This window comes from Coregonus lavaretus, assembly GCF_964263955.1.
Source record: "Coregonus lavaretus genome assembly, chromosome: 4".
NCBI classification, from domain to species: Eukaryota; Metazoa; Chordata; class Actinopteri; order Salmoniformes; family Salmonidae; genus Coregonus; species Coregonus lavaretus.
Window position 1 is genome coordinate 48100660 of NC_139991.1, and position 22292 is coordinate 48122951.

The window sequence follows — 22292 nt, forward strand, 5'->3', positions numbered from 1 at the left end:
GTACAGACAAGGATATGGAAGGATATGAGTAAAGTGGAGGTAAACCTAAGCGTTGGGTAACAATGAAAGAGATAGCATCACTGGAGGCACCAATTGAGTCGGTCTCCGCATGTATGGGGGGTGGGACAAAGGAGCTATCTAAGGCAGGTTTAGCTGGGCTGGGGGATCTACAGTGAAATAGTACAATTAGAAATAACCGAAACAACCTAAAAATGAGCCACATTTACGTCTCCTTAAAAACAGCCTATAACAAATTACAAAAACACTATTCCTCGTTTCGATGTGTAGTATATGCAAAACTTTATGGTCAATTTGAATACTTTTTTTGTGCAAACATTTCTAAAAACCTGTTTTTCATTTGTCATTATGGGGTATTGTGTGTAGATTGATGAGGAGAAAAACAATTTAATCGATTTTAGAATAAGGCTGTAACGTAGGCTCTAAAGTCAAGGGGTCTGAATACTTTCCGAATGCACTGTAGTGCAGGTATAGCCTACTACATGATGAGATTATGTACAAAATGATTATGGACAAAAGCGCAAGATTATTGTTATGTCAATTGGCACCCAAGCATCGATCATCATGTCACCAGAATAAGACCATTGATATTTATTGAATGGAGAATCAACCTCATTACTGTGCACTTTCACCACCCTGTGAAGTTCATCATAACTTAAATCTGTAGCCTAATAAACTGCATGCTTTCCCATGATGTGGTGACATTTTCTATCAAGACATTTAGGTTACTTTACTCGCATAAAAAGGTTGGATTGAAACCTGGTAAATGTCAAGCCATTTTGAGGATGCTGGAATTATATTTTGTGCATGCCTATTGGAGACTCTTGAAGTAGCCTAATCAGATTCAAACTTTGTGATAGGTTGTGTTTTTGCCACATATTAAAAGGTAATACATTAAAAGTAAAATGTTAAATATTTAGGCTATATTGAAGCGTTAGGTTCAAGGTGCGCGAGGAATAGCTGCTGGGATTAGAGAAGAGGCAGAGCATGTGTTAAGCTTTCCTGAATAACTGGGCCTGCCGGGAGCATGCACTCCGCCTCTCCGCTGCCTTTCAGCTATTCCTATTTGTCTTGTTGATTCATATTTAAAAATAATAATAATTATACAGCTTTGAATGTTTTTATGTGTGGTATGATTGCTAGTTAGCCTATTGCAGATCTGGACAAACTATTCAACTACCACGATTGTCAATATGAATGAATGGTGGATAGAGGGCAGGATGGACCGTTAGACCATATTGACCTTTGCTATAGTAAAAGTTAGCACATGGAAAAGCATAGTGCATGAGGGAAGTACCAAAACACCTTGATATAGGGGAGGTGCATGTAAGCAGATTTGAAAATGGAAGAAATTATATAGTAAAACCTGCAAAAGAGCGAATGTAAACCAGGGGGAAAACGCACTACCCTCCCTTGTGCCGAAAAAAATATAAAAAATCCCCCCCAAAGCAAAAAAAAAAACCTCCCAGTAAATTGTGATCTGTCCCTTAGTTGTGACTATAGAACATTTAATGAAAAAGAAAAACAACATTCAGAGGATCTGTAGTGCAAAACATTGAAGACGATTTTTATTTTTTATTGTTCACAGTTAAACACAAGCAACTGCTTTAAAGAACTTTGTTTGCCTCTTTTCAAAAATCTCCAGCTCCAAAAGGAGTCCCAACTCAAGCTTTCCATTCAGTTCACGCTTGAGTGTGCCTTCTATCTTGGTTTGTTGTAGTTCCTACTACTTACTATACTGTACTGTTGGCATTAAAGTGGATTGTTGAACATGCTTTAGATAGCAAGGCAGAGGGAATGACAGCTGAAGTTCCCAGTGGACAACAGGATTTATGACCATTTCAACACATGGAAGAACCCAACTTTCAATGTCCACATCAAAGTAAAATTCTACCACTTCTTACTGAAAAGAAAGAGGCAATTCTGACTGCCATAGGTCAGTTGGACCAATAAGAATCAATTGGCAGAGACTAGTTTTTTTCTCAGAAAACATGACACATGTAAACCTTTTACGCAGAACTCAGCCCTTTTGAGAGACACCCAGACACAGGGTTGGGGAGTAACTGATTACATTTAATCAGATACATGTAATCTGATTACAAAAAAACTAACTAATCCGTTACCAGCAAAAATATTGTAATCAGATTACAGATACTTTTAAAACTAGAGGAATACTTTGTGAATTACTTCTGAAAGGATGTTGTGAAATACATTGACACCTTTCTGTTTCTCACCGACATTCAATTCAGCATTGAAAAATGTCGCAATTTAAAGTTTGTTCCACCGGAGCAAATCTGACCACAAGTCAGAGACCACTATGATGACACACCAAATGTGTTTGATGGATCCTCTTTGTCTTCTTCTAATGACTCTTAAGGGGAAAGTAATCAGATTACATTACTGAGTTTGGGTAATCCAAAAGTTACTGATTACAATTTTGGACAGGTAACTAACGGATTACATTTAGAAAGAAACCTACCCAGCCCTGCCCAGATACATAACATATCAACTAGAATAGAAACACTTGGTGAGGTGAACGTGTCATTTTGAAATGGTTGTATTTAGTATTCGATTAAAATGTTTGGCACGTTCAAAGTGTCTTTCTGTACACTTTCTGTAAGTGAACTCGAACAGAAAACACTGCTTTATACAGGTAGATGTATTGCAAATTATTTGTTGGAATGAACATAGCATGAGTATGACCTAAACTCAAGATATGTGGTTCTCATGAGCAACATTAGTTGCAGAACGTTGCAGGTACTTTAAGCATCTTATATTTTTATACTCTGTTAACAAATGCTGATGTCATATCAATATTCCAGTTTGATAATAAATGTTATTGCAAGTTTCAGTAATGTTCATCAACACTAACAGGAATGTAAATGGAATATATCCCCAAAATACTTATTCTTACAGGTTGCAAAGCACCTTGCAAGGCTAGGACTACTTGGGGAAGGGAGTGATCATGAAATAATAAATAAAAAATAAAAAAAACTACTCATAAAAAGCATTTCTAAATGTTGCCCATTTTTCTTATTGCAAATTCACTTAAACAACATACACTTGCATACAAACAAACAAACTCTGCACAAACACACTGTCTTCAACACATGGGTCGTACCACAAAGAGTGCCCTTTGATATTTTAAGTAGACATTGTTTTGCACCGATATTGAATTTCAAAAGCGTCCTTTATTATAGACCACATGGAGAATTCGATAAGTCCCATTTTATATGAATAAAGACTTGCTAAAGTGCCACAATTCAGCATTTTGACATGTCCCTCCGTGCACCCCTTGTGACTTATAGGAAGATTTTAGCCCACTTAATCCCAACATTTCTCCAAATGTTCACTATCATTGTAAAGCCCTAGTTATTTTGTTGCTTTGACAAAGTAATTTCTGAAGATTATTATTGATTTCATGTGATTAGTGATCCATTTACGTCTGTCCCGCATTTTAAGGTCAACCCTGTTACGTGAACTGAACTCTCGTTTTAATATTCCTTAAAAAAAAAAAGCAGTTCAGCTGGTTCTACTCTGTCATTTTCTCGTGTTTTGTGGTGGAAAACTGAGTGGGTCAAGCATAACACTTCAACCCGGTTACCCATAGATAGACAGGCTAGAAATGTTTTAACAATAAAAAGTTAAAATGTGAAGCTTGCATTCAATTGCCACTCTGCTGCACAAAACAAGCTTCCATTTCCTCTGTCACAAGGGGATTTTTGGCTGATTTAAGATGAAATCGTCAACTCTTACTTTATTACTTTATTTAGCACTTACTATAGTCATTATTTTATTTAACATGTGCTCTTTATGACAAAATTAGGTGAAATCAAACGTTTTTTGATCAAGTTACACTTATCAAAAGACACTGAATTGGTGGAACGACCCATATACTAAAGGACATTTCTGTCAGGAATGCAGGCCTAATGAAATTAGCATGGAAAAGCAATCCTCTTGCTACAGTATAGTTTATTTACAATGCAACAGTCAAACTCCCTGGTTCCTCCCCAGGAATAGCAGAGGAGTTTGAATTACGGACAACAATCCCATACTTGGCACAGCTACCCTCCAAGCCTTGAGGATCACCCCACCCCCTTCCTCACACAACATCAGTACAGGTGCTCAAGATGGACATTAGTCAACCAAAACCAGGCTTTCAGAAACATCCTTTTCTGACACATCCTACAAGACTCTTACACCTTAGTGTCTTATATTGGTCTAATTTGTGTCATTTTTTATATAGAGTATTTTTATAACTTCAAATAACGGATTTGGAAATAGGGTGTCTATTTATATGAAATTGTTCGAAAAACTCCCAAATGTCTAAGTATAACTGAAAGCAGATAAAGATAATGTGGTCTCTGCTGGTATATTGCAACATTACCTCCTTATTTAAACCTTCCTTCCAATCTTTACATTTGATAGGGGAGTAAATCAAATCAGTGGTTCAAATCCTGTTGTCCACTTGAGGGAATGGGATAAATAACACAATTTAAAAAGAGCTTTATCTTTTACTGTTTGTAGCTCTTGCTCCGGCCGACCACTCAGTCCTACTCTCCTACTCTCCATCCTCTCTCCTCTCCGGTCTCAGTTATTGTCTTTTAACTGTGCTTGTGATGCGTTTCGTTGTAGTCCATGATCCTTAGTTGCGGTTGCTGTCTGGGTCGTGCTGAACTGGCCGCCGCCCCTCCCCTTGCTCCTCCCATCTTCCGTCTGGTAGTCTCCTGCTTGGTAGCTCTCTGCTTGGTTTCAGGCGGGTGCTCCTTGGCGGGCACAGTGAGAGGGGCACCCAGTATAGACGCAAGGGCAGGGGAAAGGGTAGGGACAAGGGTAAGGTTAAGGACAGGGTTAGAGACAGGACATGTCAGAGCATTCCCCAGTGGGGGAAATGAGGGCTCCACACACAGCTCAGTCTTCAGGCACTGTGAAAGGCCGGCCAGGCGGGGGGGCGGAGGCTCCTCGTCACACTGGCTCTCGCTCTTGTTCCGGAACAGCTCCCGCGCCCGCATGCCCAGGAAGCTCTTGGCGCTGGGGTAGGAGCCAACAGTGAGGGGGGTGGCGTCGGGGGGCAGTGGGGGGGCATGGGGACAGGAGAGGGAAGGCTCCACAAGGAGAGGCTTGGGGACTTCCTGGGTGCCGTTGACCGAGTTGACAGGGGGCGACTTGGGGGGGTTGTTCGCCTTTGGTTGCCCTGGAGATAAAGTGATGCCGTTGCGTCGTGGGGACTGAGGTGGTCTGCCGTCATCTGAGCACTCATTGGTCCCTGATGTGACTGGTCCATCTGGCTCCATGATACTGCCATTACCATAGAGACAGGGGAGGAAAACATGGAAGGGGATTACTTTCAAATATACATTTGGCTTCTAATGGCACATACACACACACACACACCTTTCCGCATGTGCATTCCATAAAGTTAAGCAAATGGAACTTTAACAGTTTGACTGCCATCTCACCTAGAGTCTATAGGAGGGCCAGGATCGGTACTGCTGCCCCCTGCTGAGGCTGTGGTAGAGCAGACATGACCCTCCATCTCCAGTCTACTGTAGAGCTGCAGCAGCTCCGTCTGCAGGAGCTGGGTCACTCTCCTCTGGGCCTGGTACCTGCTGTCTGACGCCTGCAGCTCGCCCCTGCACAGAGACAGATGGACATGTTCATATCGCACACTTACAGAGACAAAAACAGAGCTAGCTGATGTGCTAACACATACAGTTGTGCATAAAAACCCACAAACCAACTGCGTTGATCCAAAACAACAATACAATGAACCTCAAAGGGAGCTTGTAAATAAGCCTTGAGGCCTTTTACACCTCTAAAACTGGAGTGCTCATACTTAGCCCGGCCCTTGACGTCCTCCAGGAACTTCTTCTGCTCCACGATGAGGTGTTCCTTCTTGGTGAGCTGTGTCTCCAGCTCGCCCACCCTCTGCTGCGCTGCCTCCAGCTTCTGGCCCTGCTGCAGCAGGCTCTGCCTCAGCCTCTCCACCTCCTTCCCCCAGGATGCCTGCACCATCTGGGCCTCCTACAGGGAGAAAGAGAGGGTGGTGGCATGGGGACTGTTAAACTAGTCTGGCCAGGATTTGGCCAGTGGCCTCCATGAGAGGTATCGTCTGGTATGTATAGAGTACCACAGTATGAATCATAAAACCTAGCGGTCAAACAGGGAAATGGTTCCAATCGTTGTTGGAGCGGCAGGTAGCTTAGTGGTTAAGAGCATTGTGCCAGTAACCGAAAGGTCGCTGGTTCTAATCCCTGAGCCGACTAGGTGAAAAATCTGTCGATGTGCCCTTGAGCAAGGCACTTAACCCTAATTGCTCCTGTAAGTCGCTCTGGATAAGAGCGTCTGCTAAATGACTAAAAAGAAATTCCACCATAAACATTTTCCCATAGGGGATTTTAGAAACACTTAAATTCAGGGCTGTGTTTCATGTAGGCTTACCCTGGTGTGACGTTTTGATAACCGTGCAAATTGCTCTCGGACAAGGTGACTTTTGTCAATATATTTGTCTGCATTTACCCCCCCAAAATTAAATGCTAATTATCTGCTAATGTGGCTATCACACAGAACTACAAATGCCATGATGATCTGGACGAGACTGCCAAATCGGTAAGAATCTCTCGATTAACTATCTAATGTTACCTAAACGTAGTAATGAATAAATTGGCAACATTTCTATAAAATTGACAATTCTGTGAACTCTCTTGGGCAAGTTTTAAAATGACACAATACCTGTTAGCAAAGGTGTCAGCTAGAGATGACGAGCAGGAGCTTGCAGGGATTTGTAGTCTTGCATGAGGTCTACCTTGCTGCTAATTAGCATTTTCGAACCTGAGAGTAAATAGAGCCGAATATATATAAAAGTCACCTTGTCCGAGAGAGATTTACACGGTTATCAAAAATCCCCTATGGGAAAAATGAATGGTGGAAAAACGATTGGAACTATTTCCCTGTTTGACTGCTAGGTTTTATGGGTATTATGACACATCAATTGTGGGGATCTATAGGTTGTTGTTCCTCTCCAAATACATACGCCCCTGACAACTTTTACCACAATGCAATGGAACACAATATGGAAGACAGGTCTTTTAATTGATTCAGCTTTTACCCATACAGTAGTACTGATTCTGTTCCTCTTTTCCCCCTCAGTTCCTCTTATTTTGTTCTCAATGGCCCTTGGTCCCTTACCATGGCGTTGTCTGAGCCTGTGTGCTTCTGCCGCTGTACAGCCAGCTTGTGGGCCTCCCCCAGGAGCAGCAGCTGCTTGTTCAGGAAGCTCATCTGCTGCTGGGTGCGCTCACTGGTGCTCAGCTGAAGGACACACGGGACAACCAATCAGAATGGAGACCAACCCCACAAAGCCCTCTGTTTGGTTTATTTATGGATACACTATGTTCTTAGTCCTTTTATCTTTCCACATACAGCGTCTGATTTACTACAAGTGGCAAGCAGAGCATCCATGTTGATTGATTTTACAGCAGGAGAGCAAGTAGATCTAGATGAGGTGCCTCACCTTGGTGGTCATCTGGTTGAGTAGGTGCCCCGTGTGGCACACCTTGTTGTTGGACCTCTGCAGATCTGCCTCCAGCTCATTCATCTTCTTCTGATACTCATTCAACTGACTCTGGAGAGGAACATCAGAGAGGGTACAATACAGAGTATGGAAGATTTGATATACATTATTCTGTGTGTGTGTGTGTGTGTGAGCGCATATGTGCGCAATCTGTGTAAATGTGGTCATGTGTCTACCTGCAGTTCCTGGTTCTTGGTGTAGTAGTCGTCCCGGCCCTGTTGTAGCTGGCGGACCTGGCTGTGTAGTCTTGTGACCACAGTCTCTCTGTCGTCCCACAGCTGTCTGCACCGCTGCTGCTCCACCTGCAGACTCTCCTTCAGAGACACGATGTCCACACTCTGCAGGTTCAACTGGTCCTTCTGCAGGCGGACACAGGGAGAGAGGATGACAGACCGCTCACTGTTTCTGAAGAAATCTACAATGGCATATGATTTAATGAAACATATCATTTGTGAAACTTGTTTTTCACCATATGCAACAAAGGAAAACCTACTCTACTGAGCCACTACACGCAACAAAGTCGGTGAGTGAAATGGATCAAGAGCAGGCTCCTGTTTTGTGATACTTATCCACAAAACATCTACTTCTTCGTGATACTTTTAAAGATAACCGTCTTAAGACAGTCACGATTCCAACACCACTACCTCCCAAACAATTCGCACTAGTTCTGAGAAGCTACTGGACAAATCCGGGAGGGGAGGAGCTGGTGCATTTATTACCATGGCGTTGTTCTGCTCCTCCAGCGCGGTGGCATTGATGATGCGTCGCAGTAGGCGTCGGTTGCGGACGGCATGCTGCTCTCTCTTGTAGCGTTCGTACAGCAGCTGGCTGTGCAGCAGGAGCAGCTGGCTACGCAACGCGTGCAGCTCGTCCACCGGAGCCGAGCCTGGGGAGGGAGGACAGGCACACAGCAGGTTAACAACAACCAGGAAAATGATGCCCGTCGTAGAATTATAATTATCAGGATAAGACTGAATTAATTTGGTTCCTCTCATGCGATGACAACAAGGAACTTCCAGCACATTGTTTGTGGGAATTAACTGTTAACTCCACACTGTAGAAGTTGTGGTTTATTTCACTGGGTAGATGTGAAGTTTTATGATGGATTGATTTTATTTCTGCCCCTCTCCTAATGCTATTCTGTGCTCAAACAATTGTACTGTTCATTACATAGATATAGCTTTGTTTCTATGGTTCATTAGCTCTAATTTCATCAGGCCCACATACACAGTACATAACACCTACTTTAAGTAATATCTTGAAAATTGATTATTCATAATCCTTTAGTTATGCATGAAGGTGGTATGACTAGTTCACTGCATGTAGTCACACTAACACAGAAAAAAGGGAACTGAGTAGGTGTAGATAAAATAAAACTGGCAGATAAAATCTATGAGAACTTTACACCGAGGCCTCTCAGAGTCATGAGGGAGCTTACATAAGTTAACCACAAGCTCTTTGTGGAGTTGGTTTCACACACAATCAAAAATACATGACTTATATAAGCTTATTCAATTCCAATGCTCTAACTTGGCAGGCTGAGAGGGAGGTTTGGCCCAGACAAAAGGCTGTTATACAGTGATCAGCAGCTGGAGATGGTTAAGACAGAGCCCCTTGTTCGCACCCAGGGAGGATCTCACATAGCAGCTAGGATCAGCTCAACTGATCTGTAACTTTTATTACTATTCTACCTCCAAAAGGCACTTATGAGTGGGAGAACATTGTCAAATAGCCTCCGTTTCTGCCTGATGTAGGAAAACTACATTGTAGTCATTGTAGGGTAAACACATCATGAGGCCTACATGTCCTGAAAGCTGTGTTGCACTAGCTGAAAGTACAGTGTTGCTGCTGTGCTCTGGTGGTGGTTGTATACCTCCAAAATGTGTCCAGTCAGCTGACTTGCTTGGCAAAGGTAATCTGTAAGAGAGAGAGAGAGTCATGACTGTTTAAAAACAGTGTCAGTTCAACAGAGTCAGCATTGGGACAGTACATCAGACTCCGTCACCCCCATAGAAAGATCTGAACGGTAGATCCCAGTCTTCTCGACCCATCTGGGCTTGGAGACACACCTTTCTGTGTACGGGGCCTCTGTCCCTGTCAATTACATCCCTCAAGCAGGGCATGGCCTGCTATTCAGCTTTGGGGAAGATACTAAAGAGGTGGGGGCGGTGGGGGATGAAATGAGCAGAGCCAGATTGTTCTGTGCAGAGCTCCAACTCTGCTGACACGGTCTCTTCTGCTGTTGTATTATTGGCTTAGGAGCGAGGACAGTGTGTGTGTGTGTGTGTGTGTGTGTGTGTGTGTGTGTGTTTGGGGGGTGTCAGACAATGCCTGTAGTTGTTCTCACTGAGCTTTACCCGTGGGCCAGGCCAGTGGACTGGAAAGGACCAAGCCCAGTTATACACAGTGAGCGTCACATCACATACACTCTGGCTTTCCCTTGCTTTCAACACATACAGCACACAGACACCCATGTTATTGGACTAGGTACTAAGACGACCCATATTCAGATGGTTTTGATGGAGACTGATAAGCATAAAGCTGGTCAGACAGCTGTGATCTGACACAAATATTAAAAGCTGGGCCCCTCACCTGTTGAGCACCTTGTCGTGGGCGTCGCTTCCCTGCTGAACGAGACGATCCAGCACCTCCAGGGGGGAAGCCGACACCATCCCCTCGCCCTCCTCCTCCCTGTCCTCCAGCCCCTCCTGCCGCTGGCACAGCCTCTCCAGGGCAGCCCTGCCCAGGGCCTCCGACGTCCTCCTCCCCACGAAGAGGGATGCGGCCCGGGGCAGAGCCAGGTCAAACAGGGCCTCGTAGGGCAGGGAGGGGTTCTTCATGGAGGGGCTGGGGGAGAACAGGCCACCGAACTTGGCCACCTCGTCCTCTGGGGCAGAGGGACTCTGGTGGAGGGGGTGTTCGATGGGGCTGAAGGGACACATGGGTTGGAAAGACCAGGACTGCTCCAGGGCCAAGCCCCTACTATTGTCCCCACCACCATTAGCCCCCTGGGCATTCTCCAGTGCCTTGTCTAGGGTGGACACAGCATGGTGGGGGTCCCGGGGCAGCGTGGGGCCGCCCATTGGGGGGTTGGGCAGGGGCTTCTCCTGGGTACCTGTCAGGGTCTCGGTGGTGCGGTAGAACGGGGAGTCAAAGCCCCTCAGGGCGGCCAAGTCCCGCTTGTCCTCCGTGATCTCCAGGAGCTCCTCTGTGATAGCAGCTGGTGAGTTTTTGGGGAGGTAAAACAGGGGACATGAGGAGGCTTGTAGTGGAACAGGCGTTTCAGTCATTGGTGCATTAAGACTATTGCTATGAAATGTATATGGTTCACTCTCATTCAAATGAAAATGTTATGTCAGCCTCATTTAGACCAGCACACTCCTATTCTCAGTCAGTGTACTCACCCTCTTCCCTCTCTGTCCTCAGCTGAAGATCCAGCTCCTGCTCCTTCATAAAGACTGAAAGTTCTGTCAGTGTCATGGAAACGGTCTCACCACCACTTGCATCTAGTAAACAGAAGACAGCCAATAAACATACAGTTTTACATAAAAACAATCTTCCACCAGAGAACATGGATCGACAAGGGTTAAGAACCAAGGACTTGGTAAAAAGCATACAAATGTAATATCCAACTCCACATTTTTTATGATGACTGACCTCTGTTGTTGTTGATGATGAACTCTCCACCTTTCTCAGGATCTCTGATTGGTTCTTGCCTCACCAGGCTGGGTTTGGATGCTTCTACAGGGCGGCCATGCTGAAAGTGAACAGTTTTTATTGTAATTTTTATTAAACCTTTATTTAACCAGGAAGTCCCAAGGTCTCTACTTACTACACTACAAAGGCCAGTAAAGCCCATCGTGGGCATGGATGTCATACTCTACCTTCCGGGATGGACTGGTGGTGTTGGAGGTCAGAGGGATGGTGGGGAACTCATCAGAGAGGGTGGGGGGCGGGGAGGTGGTGGCAGGAGTACTTGAGGCAGGTGTTCCTTTCCCGCCTGCTTACAGAAGACAGTAATTAGGAACAAATACCAACGGAAATGTCATGTAGGATTAATCACATGACAAAACCTGACCAATAAATGTTGGGATCAGTTGCTAAAGCATGATTGTTATATCATATGAATCAATATCGTTTATCAATTCCATATTAAAACAAATAATATATTGTAATAGGCCTTTTTGCACTACGTCAGTTTGAAACCGGTTTCATAGAGAAACTGGTTCCACGACACATATGCTACACAGGCAGTCCAATTCTGACTTTTATGCCCAATTATTGGCAAAAGAGCTTATCTGATTTGTCAAAAGACCAATAAGTTAAAAAAAGATCAAAATTGGGCTGCCTGTGTAAACGCAGCCATAGTTTTACAGTGTAAAGATCTGGTTTCAAATCTGACTTTCCGAAGCCACATCCGCAGGTAGTGCGGGACACACACTTCTACACCACAAAACCCCCAATGAGTGGTATAGTGTAAAGACAATGGCTTTCCAACACCATTCTATTTCTATGATGCAGACACACATGAAGCTATGTAAGGATACTGTAAACAGATAAATTGACAATCTGATGTTGAAGAAAGACAAATCCTTCTTCACATATTTTAAAGGTTTCTAAAAGCATGTTGGTTATATAATACAAGTCAATATTGTTTATCAAATCTATATTGAACAAAAATATAAACGCAATATGTAAAGTGTTGGTCCCATGTTTCATGAGCTGAAATAAAAGATCCCAGAAATGTTCCATATGCACAAAAAGCTTATTTCTCTCAAATGTTGTGCACAAATTTGTTTACATCCTTGTTAGTTAGCATTTCTCCTTTGCCAAGATAATCCATCCACCTGACAGGTGTGGCATATCAAGAAGCTGATTAAACAGCATGATCATTACACAGGTGCACGTTGTGCTGGGGACAAAAGGCTACTCTAAAATGTGCAGTTTTGTCACACTACACAATGCCACAGATGTCTCAAGTTTTGAGGGAGCGTGCAATTGGCATCCTGACTGCAGGAATGTCCACCAGAGCTGTTGCCAGAGAATTGAATGTCCATTTCTCTACCATAAGCTGTCTCCAACGTCGTTTTAGAGAATTTGGCAGTACGTCCAACCGGCCTCACAACCTCAGACCACGTGTAACCATGCCAGCCCAGGACCTCCACATCTGGCTTCTTCAGCTGCGGGATTGTCTGAGACCAGTCACCCGGACAGCTGATGAAACTGAGGAGTATTTCTGACCGTAATAAAGTCATTTTGTGGGGGGAAACTTATTTTGATTGGCTGGGCCTGGCTCCCCAGTGGGTGGGCCTATTCCCTCCCAGGCCCACCCATGGCTGTGCCCCTGCCCAGTCAAAAATCCATAGATTAGGGCCTAATTCATTTTTCAATTGACTGGTTTCCTTATATGTACTGTAACTCAGTAAAATCGTTTAAATTATTGCATGTTGCGCTTATATTTTTGTTCAGTATAGATCAAATCACACAAACACATATGTTGTATAGATGAATTATCAATTTTCACCTGATGTGCTGTGGACGCGGTGGCCTGAGAGGTAAGAGGCACTATGGGAGAGCTCTGGGTTGGGTGACATGCCCCTGGAGGAAGGGGGTGTGGCCATACCACACAAGGAGGTAGGGCTCCACAGTTCTTTTCCCCCACAGCTGGAGTTGAGTTCACAGCTATAGTTCTGAAGGAAGACATTCACAATGTTACCAGTTAAAAAGGTCCAATGCAGCCATTTTTATCCCAATATCAAATCATTTCTGGGTAACAATTACAGTGCCTTCGGAAAGTATTCAGACCCCTTGACATTTTGCCACATTGTTACGTTACAGCCTTATTCTAAAATTGATTTATTTTTTTTACAATGCTCAGCAATACCCAATAATGACAAAGCGAAAACAGGTTTTCAGAAATGATTGCAAAAAAATAAAAATAATAATGAGAAGAAATGCCTTATTTACATAAGTATTCAGACCCTTTCCTATGAGACTCGAAATTGAGCTCAGGTGCATCCTGTTTCCATTGATCATCCTTGAGATGTTTCTACAACTTGATTGGAGTCCACCTGTGGTAAATTCAATTGATTGGACATTATTTGGAAAGGCACACACCTGTCTATATTAGGTCCCACAGTTGACAGTGCATGTCAGAGCAAAATCAATAGGGGAAGAAGGGCCTTTGTCAGGGAGGTGACCAAGAACCCGATGGTCACTCTGACAGAGCTCCAGAGTTCCTCTATGAAGATGGGAGGACCTTCCAGAAGGACAACCATCTCTGCAGCACTCCACCAATCAGGCCTTTATGGTAGAGTGGCCAGATGGAAGCCACTCCTCAGTAAAAGGCACATAACAGCCCTTTGGAGTTTGCCAAAAGGCACCTAAAGACACTCAGCCCATGAGAAACAAGATTCTCTGGTCTAATGAAACCAACATTGAACTCTTTGGCCTGAATGCCAAGCATCACTTCTGGAGGAAACCTGGCACCATCCCTACGGTGAAGCATGGTGGTAGCAGCATCATGCTGTGGGGATGTTTTTCAGCGGCAGGGACTGGGAGACTGATCAGGATCGAGGCAAAGATGAACGGAGCAAGGGACTGGGAGACTGATCAGGATCGAGGCAAAGATGAACGGAGCAAAGAACAGCGAGATCCTTGATGAAAACCTGCTCCAGAGCGCTTAGGACCTCAGACTGCAGAGAAGGTTCACCTTCCAACAGGACAACGACCCTAAGCACACAGCCAAGACAACGCAGGAGTGGCTTTGGGACAACTCTCTTGAACCCGATCGAACATCTCTGGAGAAACCTGAAAATAGCTGTGCAGCAACGCTCCCCATCCAACCTGACAGAGCTTGAGAGGATCTGCAGAAAATAATGGGAGAAACCACCAAATACAGGTGTGCCAAGCTTGTAGTGTCATACCTAAGAAGACTCGATGCTGTAATCGCTGCCAAAGGTGCTTCAACAAAGTACTGAGTAAAGGGTCTGAATACTTATGTACATGTAATTTCAGTTCTCTCTTTTTAATAAAATTAGCAACAATTTCTAAAAACCTGTTTTTTATTTGTCATTATTGGGTAATTGTGTGTAGATTGATGAGGGGAGAAAACAATTTAATCAATTTTAGAATAAAGCTGTACCGTAACAAAATGTGGAAAAAAATCAAGGGGTCTGAATACTTTCCGAAGGCACTGTAAGTACCTTACTGTGATTGTTTTCAATTAAAATTGTCAAAAATAAGCAAAAATGGCTTCTTAGCAAAGAGCATTTTCTCAAGCAAGATTGTCAGAGTGGTCTGAGTGGGGAGGGGTAAACTGAAAACTAGTTGTTATTGGCAGAGCGGTTTGAAACTCTTTTATTGGTTTATTAACTAACTTACCGCCTGGTGATGTCTTTTCAAACAGTTTATACACTAAAAGGGCATTATCATCATTTTTACAATTTCGCAGTATTATTCCAACCATAGTGTGGAAATATATGAAACACAGGAAAATCGTGTTTTTGACTGCACAGGGCCTTAAGTATTAATTCCACACATAATTATACTAAAATGGTTGATAATGATTTGGTATACTATAAATTGTATCTGAAAATTAGGCTACAGTGTTTCTTTTCAGGATTTAAGTTTCCTACAGACAAATCCTCAGCCAGACAGACAGACCCAGAGGGCTGAACAACACCAGGACCCCCTGCGTAGGCCGCTCACAAATAGAGAGGGACAGACAGCATCGCCAGGGCAACCAGCCCATGTGACAGACCATAGTGGGATGGCAGGACGGGGGCGTGAGGGCATGTTTTCTACTTTCTAAAGCCTGACACCACCGCCCGCCAGTCTTGCCCACTCTGATGACTCAAAGCCTCTCCTCCCTCAGCTCTCCCTCTCTAAAGCACTCCCTCCCTCCTCTCCAAAAACAAGGGGGCGATTCATAGGCCCGCAGGGGAGAAAGGGGGGGCCAGTGGGTTCAGGGACAAGCGATTGACTAAGAACATCTGACACAGCCAATATATCAAGTGTAAACACCCTCTGCAAAACAACAAGAAATGCATAGAGAAGAAGCAGCAGCAGATATCAGCGGCTGCCAACTCCGGCTGACACTGGCCTCCAACAAACACTTTCTATCTAGGAACTAATCTGGACACATTTACTATGGGTCAGTGCACCGAAATGTTGTGCAACAGAAATGCTGTGTGTCTGTGTTGGGGTGTTACCTGACGTCTGGAGGTCTGGGGGCTTCGATAGGAGGACTGGGTCCCTGACAGAGGGGGCAGGGACAGGGGTGGTGGCAGGGGCTGGCGGGGGGTAGAGAAGGGGGTCAAAGAGGAGCTTCCTGTGGGGAGAAGAGGAGAAGGAGGAACAGTCTGACTCACTCATATCGATGTGTTAAATAAATCTCCATTCATTCTCCACTTATCAACAACACCATTATGACCTCATCACAAACCAACCAAGGCTTCTGGCAGCCAAACAACGTTAGAAACAAATTATTTCAGATGATTGATAGTTAGAATTCAAACGACTGAGTGAAAAAAATGTAAACAAATTTTGAACATGAACAATACTCAGTGAGAACACCAATCAAACTGTTATGTTATTCCTATCCACCAATGGGAGGTGAGAGGTGTGTGTGTGTGTGTGTGTGTGTGTGTGTGGGGGGGGGTGCTCTCACCGAAGCTGCTGTGGAAGTCTGTGAAGGGGCTAGAGGCTGAGTCTTTTGGGCAAAGCTGCATCTGGGGGTAGAGGTTTTCGGGCATGGTGGCATAGCCCTCCTCACATGATGCTTCCTTGGGGTCCAGAGACACTTTTGCACATTCTATGACGATGTCATGGATCTCAAACCTCTTCCACCTGCAGGGGAACAGAATGGTCAATCCCACTGAGAAAACGATGTAATAATAATTTCTCATTTGTTCATACAGCAGATAAGCTCTTGACTTGGTTGACAGAAAATGGTATATAAACAAGAGAGTGAAGCTTGAGATCTGTGATTGACTGACCTGGTGGGATCAAGCTCATGGTCCTTAGTTCCAGTAACTAGTTCCGGGTGTATACGGACGTGTTCTAGCATTGGCTGCAAAAAAAATGGGAAAGAACAAAAAATAAAATTATGGAACCATTTAGATACACATATTCTTATTATATTTCTATGGGTAGAATGTCTTCATGAAGATAACTCAACAGAATAAATTGAAGATTGATCACATGAAACAGCGATGGTCTCTCACCTTCACCACTTCCTCAAAGGTGTCCACGTTCTCCTTCATGCTGTAGTGGGAGCGTAGGTAGGACACAAAGTTGCAGGGGTACATGCCGTAGAGGCGGTGGAAGAGCGAGTAGACGCTGGCGTGCAGGTGGATGAGGTACACCTCGGAGACGTGGCCTGGGGTAGGCAAGAGGAACAGAAGGAGAGAACATGTCAGGTCAGGGGCAGCAACATGAACAAAAATAGTCCATCTAAAACCACGCCTAGCTCTCTACCATTTCAAATATTCCCCTTAGGTCAATGTCCGCACCCCCGCGGAAATCTAATTAGTATAGTACAAAAATCCACATAAAAAGCCCTCGGTTTAAGCATCCGCCAAAGTTACACGTCCGCATCTGCGGGGAAAGGTGACAGAGCTAGAACAGTGTTTGTCAGACCATGAGACATCCCGAAAATCGGTCTTCTCACAAAATCGTCTGTAGCCTCCGAACGGTTTGCCCTACAAACTATTATACCCCTTTATGGAAATATGAGACTCTCACGTCTTGGGACTCGTCTGAAGTCGGTACAGTCGATCCGCCAACTTCTGTCTGTACCTTCCGAACAGTTTGGGCAGACTAATATGACCCCTCTGAGTAAAGGTGACTCTCACAAACATGTACAGTACCAGTCAAAAGTCTGGACACAACTACTAATTTCAGGGGTTTTCTTTATTTTTACTATTTTCTACATTGTAGAATAACAGTGAAGACATCAAAACTATGAAATAACACATATGGAATCATGTAGTAACCAGAAAAGTGTTAAACAAATCAAAATATATTTTATATTTGAGATTCCTCAAATAGCCACCCTTTGCCTTCATGACAGCTTTGCACACTCTTGGCATTCTCTCAACCAGCTTCATGAGGTAGTCACCTTGAATGCATTTCAATTAACAGGTGTGCCTTGTTAAAAGTTAATTTGTGGAATTTCTTTCCTTCTTAATGCGTTTGAGCAAATCAGTTGCGTTGTGACAAGGTAGGGTTGGTATACAGAAGATAGCCCTATTTGGTAAAATACCAAGTCCATATTATTGCAAGAACAGCTCAAATAAGCAAAGAGAAACGACAGTCCATCATTACTTGAAGACATGAAGGTCAGTCAATACGGAACATTTCAAGAACTTTGAAGGTTTCTTCAAGTGCAGTCGCAAAAAACATCAAGCGCTATGATGAAACTGGCTCTCATGAGGACCGCCACAGGAAAGCAAGACCCAGAGTTACCTCTGCTGCAGAGGATAATTTCATTAGAGTTACCAGCCTCAGAAAATGCAGCCCAAATAAATGCTTCACAGAGTTCAAGTAACAGACACATCTCAACATCAACTGTTCAGGGGAGACTGAGTGAAATCAGGCCTTCATGGTCGAATTGCTGCAAAGAAAACACTACTAAAGGACACCAATAAGAAGAAGAGACTTGCTTGGGCCAAGAAACACGAGCAATGGACATTAGACCGTGGAAATCTGTCCTTTGGTCTGATGAGTCCAAATTTGAGATGTTTGGTTCCAAACGCTGTGTCTTTGTGAGACGCTGATGATCTCTGCACGTGTGGTTCCCACCATGAAGCATGGAGGAGGAGGTGTGATTGTGTGGGGGTGCTTTGCTGGTGACACCGTCTGTGATTTATTTAGAATTCAAGGCACACTTAACCAGCATGGCTACCACAGCATTCTGCAGCGATACGCCATCCCATCTGGTTTGCGCTTAGTGGGACTATCATTTATTTTTCAACAGGACAATGACCCAACACACCTCCATGCTGTGTAAGGGCTATTTGACCAAGAAGGAGAGTGATGGAGTGCTGCATCAGATGACTTGGCCTCCACAATCACCCGAACTCAACCCAATTGAGATGGTTTGGGATAAGTTGGACCGCAGAGTGAAGAAATAGCAGCCAACAAGTGCTCAGCATATGTGGGAACTCCATCAAGACTGTTGGCAAAGCTGGTTGAGAGAATGCCAAGAGTGTGCAAAGCTGTCATAAAGGCAAAGGGTGGCTACTTTGAAGAATCTAAAATATATTTGGATTTGTTTAACACGTTTTTGGTTACTACATGATTCCATATGTGTTATTTCATAGTTTTGATGTCTTCACTATTGAGTTTAAATGTATTTGGCTAAGGTGTATGTAAACTTCCGACTTCAACTGTAGCTTAATACTGCCAGGGGCAGTATTAAGCTACAGTTGAAGTCGGAAGTTTACATACACCTTAGCCAAATACATTTAAACTCATGCTGTGGTAGCCAGTCTTTTTTCTCAATGATTACCTGGGTTCTTCAGGTTCCAGGAAGCCAGGCGGCCAAAGATGTCAAAGAACTCATACAGGTGTTGTTTGCCAGCCTGGGGGATCATAGGTAGCAGAGTGATCAACACCAGGACTCCAGTTATGAGGACCACAACGTCTGAATCCGTCTGTACACCAAGGAAAGAGAAACAGTTAACCTGAGGATACAAATTAAAGAGGTCCAGGACACTTGATATAATAAGCCTGTGCTTCCATGTATTCCTAGAACCAAAAACATATATTAAAGGAGACCTCTGTGGCTATTGGCCCATCTTTCCCTCCTACCTACAATAAAACATATTTTCAGTATTTTTATTTTTAATACCTTGAGGCATTTGAGCAGCGAGAGCAGCAGCGGGTAGCGGGCGATCTTGTGGATCCAGGACGGCTGCTTGCGAACCACGTGGCCAAGCAGAGTGAGGGTGGACAGCCGGCAGGCCTGTTTGGTCATACACTCGTTCATCTTGTCCAACAGGTGCTGTGGTGGGCAAATTAGAAACAACATTGGGCTTTAAGACACTCATACTATTCATTGTTACTTAATACATGTTTTATGATTTGTTTTGATCAATTAAGAGAGTTAAAGTTATTTAATTAACAATGGAAGAAAAATGGGGGTACATTACTCTCTTCAGATAAAGGTGATGGTGGGGTAAGGCAGCTCTCACCTTATCATGTGGCTCTCTGACTGATGAGAGGATATGCATGGCCTGGGCCGAGTTAGTCTCCAGGAAGTAGTCCACCAGTCCATTCAGCAGCATGGACCCTCGCTCTGCACAGAGAGGAGGGGAGAATGAACGTAGTTCCAACATCCACATTATGGCCCACAATATGGCTGCATAATAGAATTTGCCAGAGCCCTCTATTACAATCATCAGAGTACAGGTTAAAGGACGACTGACCAAGTCCAAAAGACTGAGTGACTGAGTCCAAAAACACCCTATTAAAAAGCAGAGTTCTCACCAGTGCTGAGGTGCTCATTGATAAGGCCTTTGATCTCATCCAGTTGGCGGATGTCAGATGACTCCAGGAGAGGGAGGAGGTCCCCTACGTTGGGCTGCTCTCTGGCCATGGTGACAGCGGTGGAGGGGGTGGTGGTGGCAGACTGTCTCTGTCAAGGCCTGAGGAGAGCAGGGGGTGTCCCAGTCGTCTCTCTCACAGCGTCCTGCTGCCCTGGCTGGAGGGCTCCCTGGGCCTCCGGCCAATACAGTCTCCAGGCACCACTACAGGACAGGGCAAGCAAAAGGACAGTACAGGGTCAAACCTTACTCAGCACAAGTTAGAGAACTTCATTGATACACTACATAGCCAAAAGTATGTGGACACCTGCTCGTCAAACATCTCATTCCAAAATCATGGGCATTAATATGGAGTTGGTCCCCCCTTTGCTGCTATAACAGCCTCCACTCCTCTGGGAAGGCTTTCATTAGATGTTGGGACATTGCTGCGGGGACTTGCTTCCATTGAGCCTAAAAGAGCATTAGTGAGGTCGGGCACTGGTTGGGTGCCAGATGGTGAAGTGTGATTTATCACTCCAGAGAACGCATTTCTACTGATCCAGTGTCCAATGGCGGCGAGCTTACCACCACTCCAGCCGACACTTGGCATTAAACATGGTGATCTTAGGCTTGTGTGCGGCTGCTCAGCCATGGAATCCCATTTTATGAAGCTTCCAATGAACAGTTCTTGTGCTGACGTTGCTTCCAGAGGCAGTTTAGAACTCGGTAGTGAGTGTTGCAACCGAGAACAGACGATTTATAACGTGCTACACGCTTCAGCGGTCCCGTTCTGTGAGCTTGTGTGGCCTACCACTTCGAGGCTGAGCCGCTGTTGCTCCTAGATGTTTCCACTTCACAATAACAGCATTTACTGTTGACTGGGGCAGCTCTAGCGTGGCAGAAATTTGACAAACTGACTTGTTAGAAAGGTGGCATCCTATGACGGTGCCACGTTGAAAGTCACTGAGCTCTTCATTAAGGCCATTCTACTGCCAATGTATGTCTATGGAGATTGCATGGCTGTGTACTCGATTTTTACACCTGTCAGCAACAGGTGTGGCTGAAATAGCCGAATCCACTCATTTGAAGGGGTTTCCACATCCTCTTGGCCATGTAGTGTATGTAGGCTATTACAAACAACAGCGTCACTCCACTGGGATTCTAGAAAAGCATCAATTGTAGCCTAATACCACATGATTATGACCCTCACATAGCCTAATCTAAAAAGTCACAGTGTACAGACAAAACATGAGCAATGTTCTAAATGGCATTTAGACTAGCTTCATACATATTGGCATCATTAGGCTTGTTACAATGCAGTTCCTACATGCCAAGGGTATAAATAAGGAAGCCGGTAGGTACCAATGGTAGTTTTGATATAGCCATGTGAAATCTACCACAATAGTTCTAATGCAGTGAAACAGTGACAAATCCGAAGAAATTTGCTCTGACCACATTTGGCCCACTGGAGCAGACAAAAACACAATCTTAATAATCTCTGTATGATATCTGCGTCCACCATCTACCAGAGTGGTTTGTCATAACATTCTGTGAGTGTTTTCACAGAACCTCTTCCTCTCAGTGACTCAACCTTTCAAAGGAAAAGAGGACATAAATAATCGTAATAGACAGGTCATTATCACCAGGACGTCCAACAGCCCTGCTAATGCTTTCTCAGGAGTAATGAATCAGCCATAGAGGTCTTACCACCACTCTTCCATCAACATCTAGCCTAGCCTACACAGTCTAATGAAGGTAAGCCACAACACAACCAACAGGAGCTGAAAACAACTAAAAATCTAAGAGCATGTTAGTGCAATAGAGCATACTACGTTCATTGAAGCTTTATTCTCAAATCGGGCCACACCCCTGGTCTCTATATGTTGGACAAAACAGCAAGAATTATTATAATCTCATATTCCCACTCCAATGACATGATTACATTAAGCCTATTTCTTACCCTCCATCCTGTAACTAGGCTCCTCTCCTGTTTGATTCTTTACTGTGTTTCAGTGTGTGCATCTGCTGAGAAGAAAAGTTGACAGGCAGGCACAACTGTTAGTCTATAGACATCACTGTTCTGAGGCTCTCCCCCACTAGTCTCCAAGGTATCAATTAGCTCCTTTGTCTTAGTATTGGGCTGGGTGTGTTGAGTTGAATTTGAGTGTTTT

At 44.2% G+C, this 22292-nt stretch overlaps 1 protein-coding gene across 1 annotated transcript in view; it reads right to left on the reverse strand.

Annotated features, from left to right (window-relative positions):
- Nucleotides 1-1559: 1559 nt before the first annotated feature.
- Nucleotides 1560-22292, reverse strand: part of LOC311128077 (hamartin-like) — a 28019-nt gene continuing 7286 nt past the window's right edge. The window contains exons 2-22 of the mRNA XM_084160036.1: nt 20087-20346; nt 19792-19895; nt 19449-19601; nt 19107-19251; nt 16819-16973; nt 16591-16664; nt 16263-16441; nt 15805-15923; nt 13116-13281; nt 11476-11591; nt 11249-11348; nt 10996-11097; nt 10184-10811; nt 9465-9508; nt 8311-8477; nt 7768-7950; nt 7532-7642; nt 7207-7329; nt 5855-6042; nt 5478-5651; nt 1560-5316 (exon numbers count right to left, since the gene is read on the reverse strand). Of these exons, the coding sequence (XP_084016162.1) occupies nt 4623-5316; nt 5478-5651; nt 5855-6042; nt 7207-7329; nt 7532-7642; nt 7768-7950; nt 8311-8477; nt 9465-9508; nt 10184-10811; nt 10996-11097; nt 11249-11348; nt 11476-11591; nt 13116-13281; nt 15805-15923; nt 16263-16441; nt 16591-16664; nt 16819-16973; nt 19107-19251; nt 19449-19601; nt 19792-19895; nt 20087-20195 (3834 nt within the window). The 5' untranslated portion in view covers nt 20196-20346 and the 3' untranslated portion in view covers nt 1560-4622. The remainder of the gene's footprint in view (nt 5317-5477; nt 5652-5854; nt 6043-7206; nt 7330-7531; nt 7643-7767; nt 7951-8310; nt 8478-9464; nt 9509-10183; nt 10812-10995; nt 11098-11248; nt 11349-11475; nt 11592-13115; nt 13282-15804; nt 15924-16262; nt 16442-16590; nt 16665-16818; nt 16974-19106; nt 19252-19448; nt 19602-19791; nt 19896-20086; nt 20347-22292) is intronic.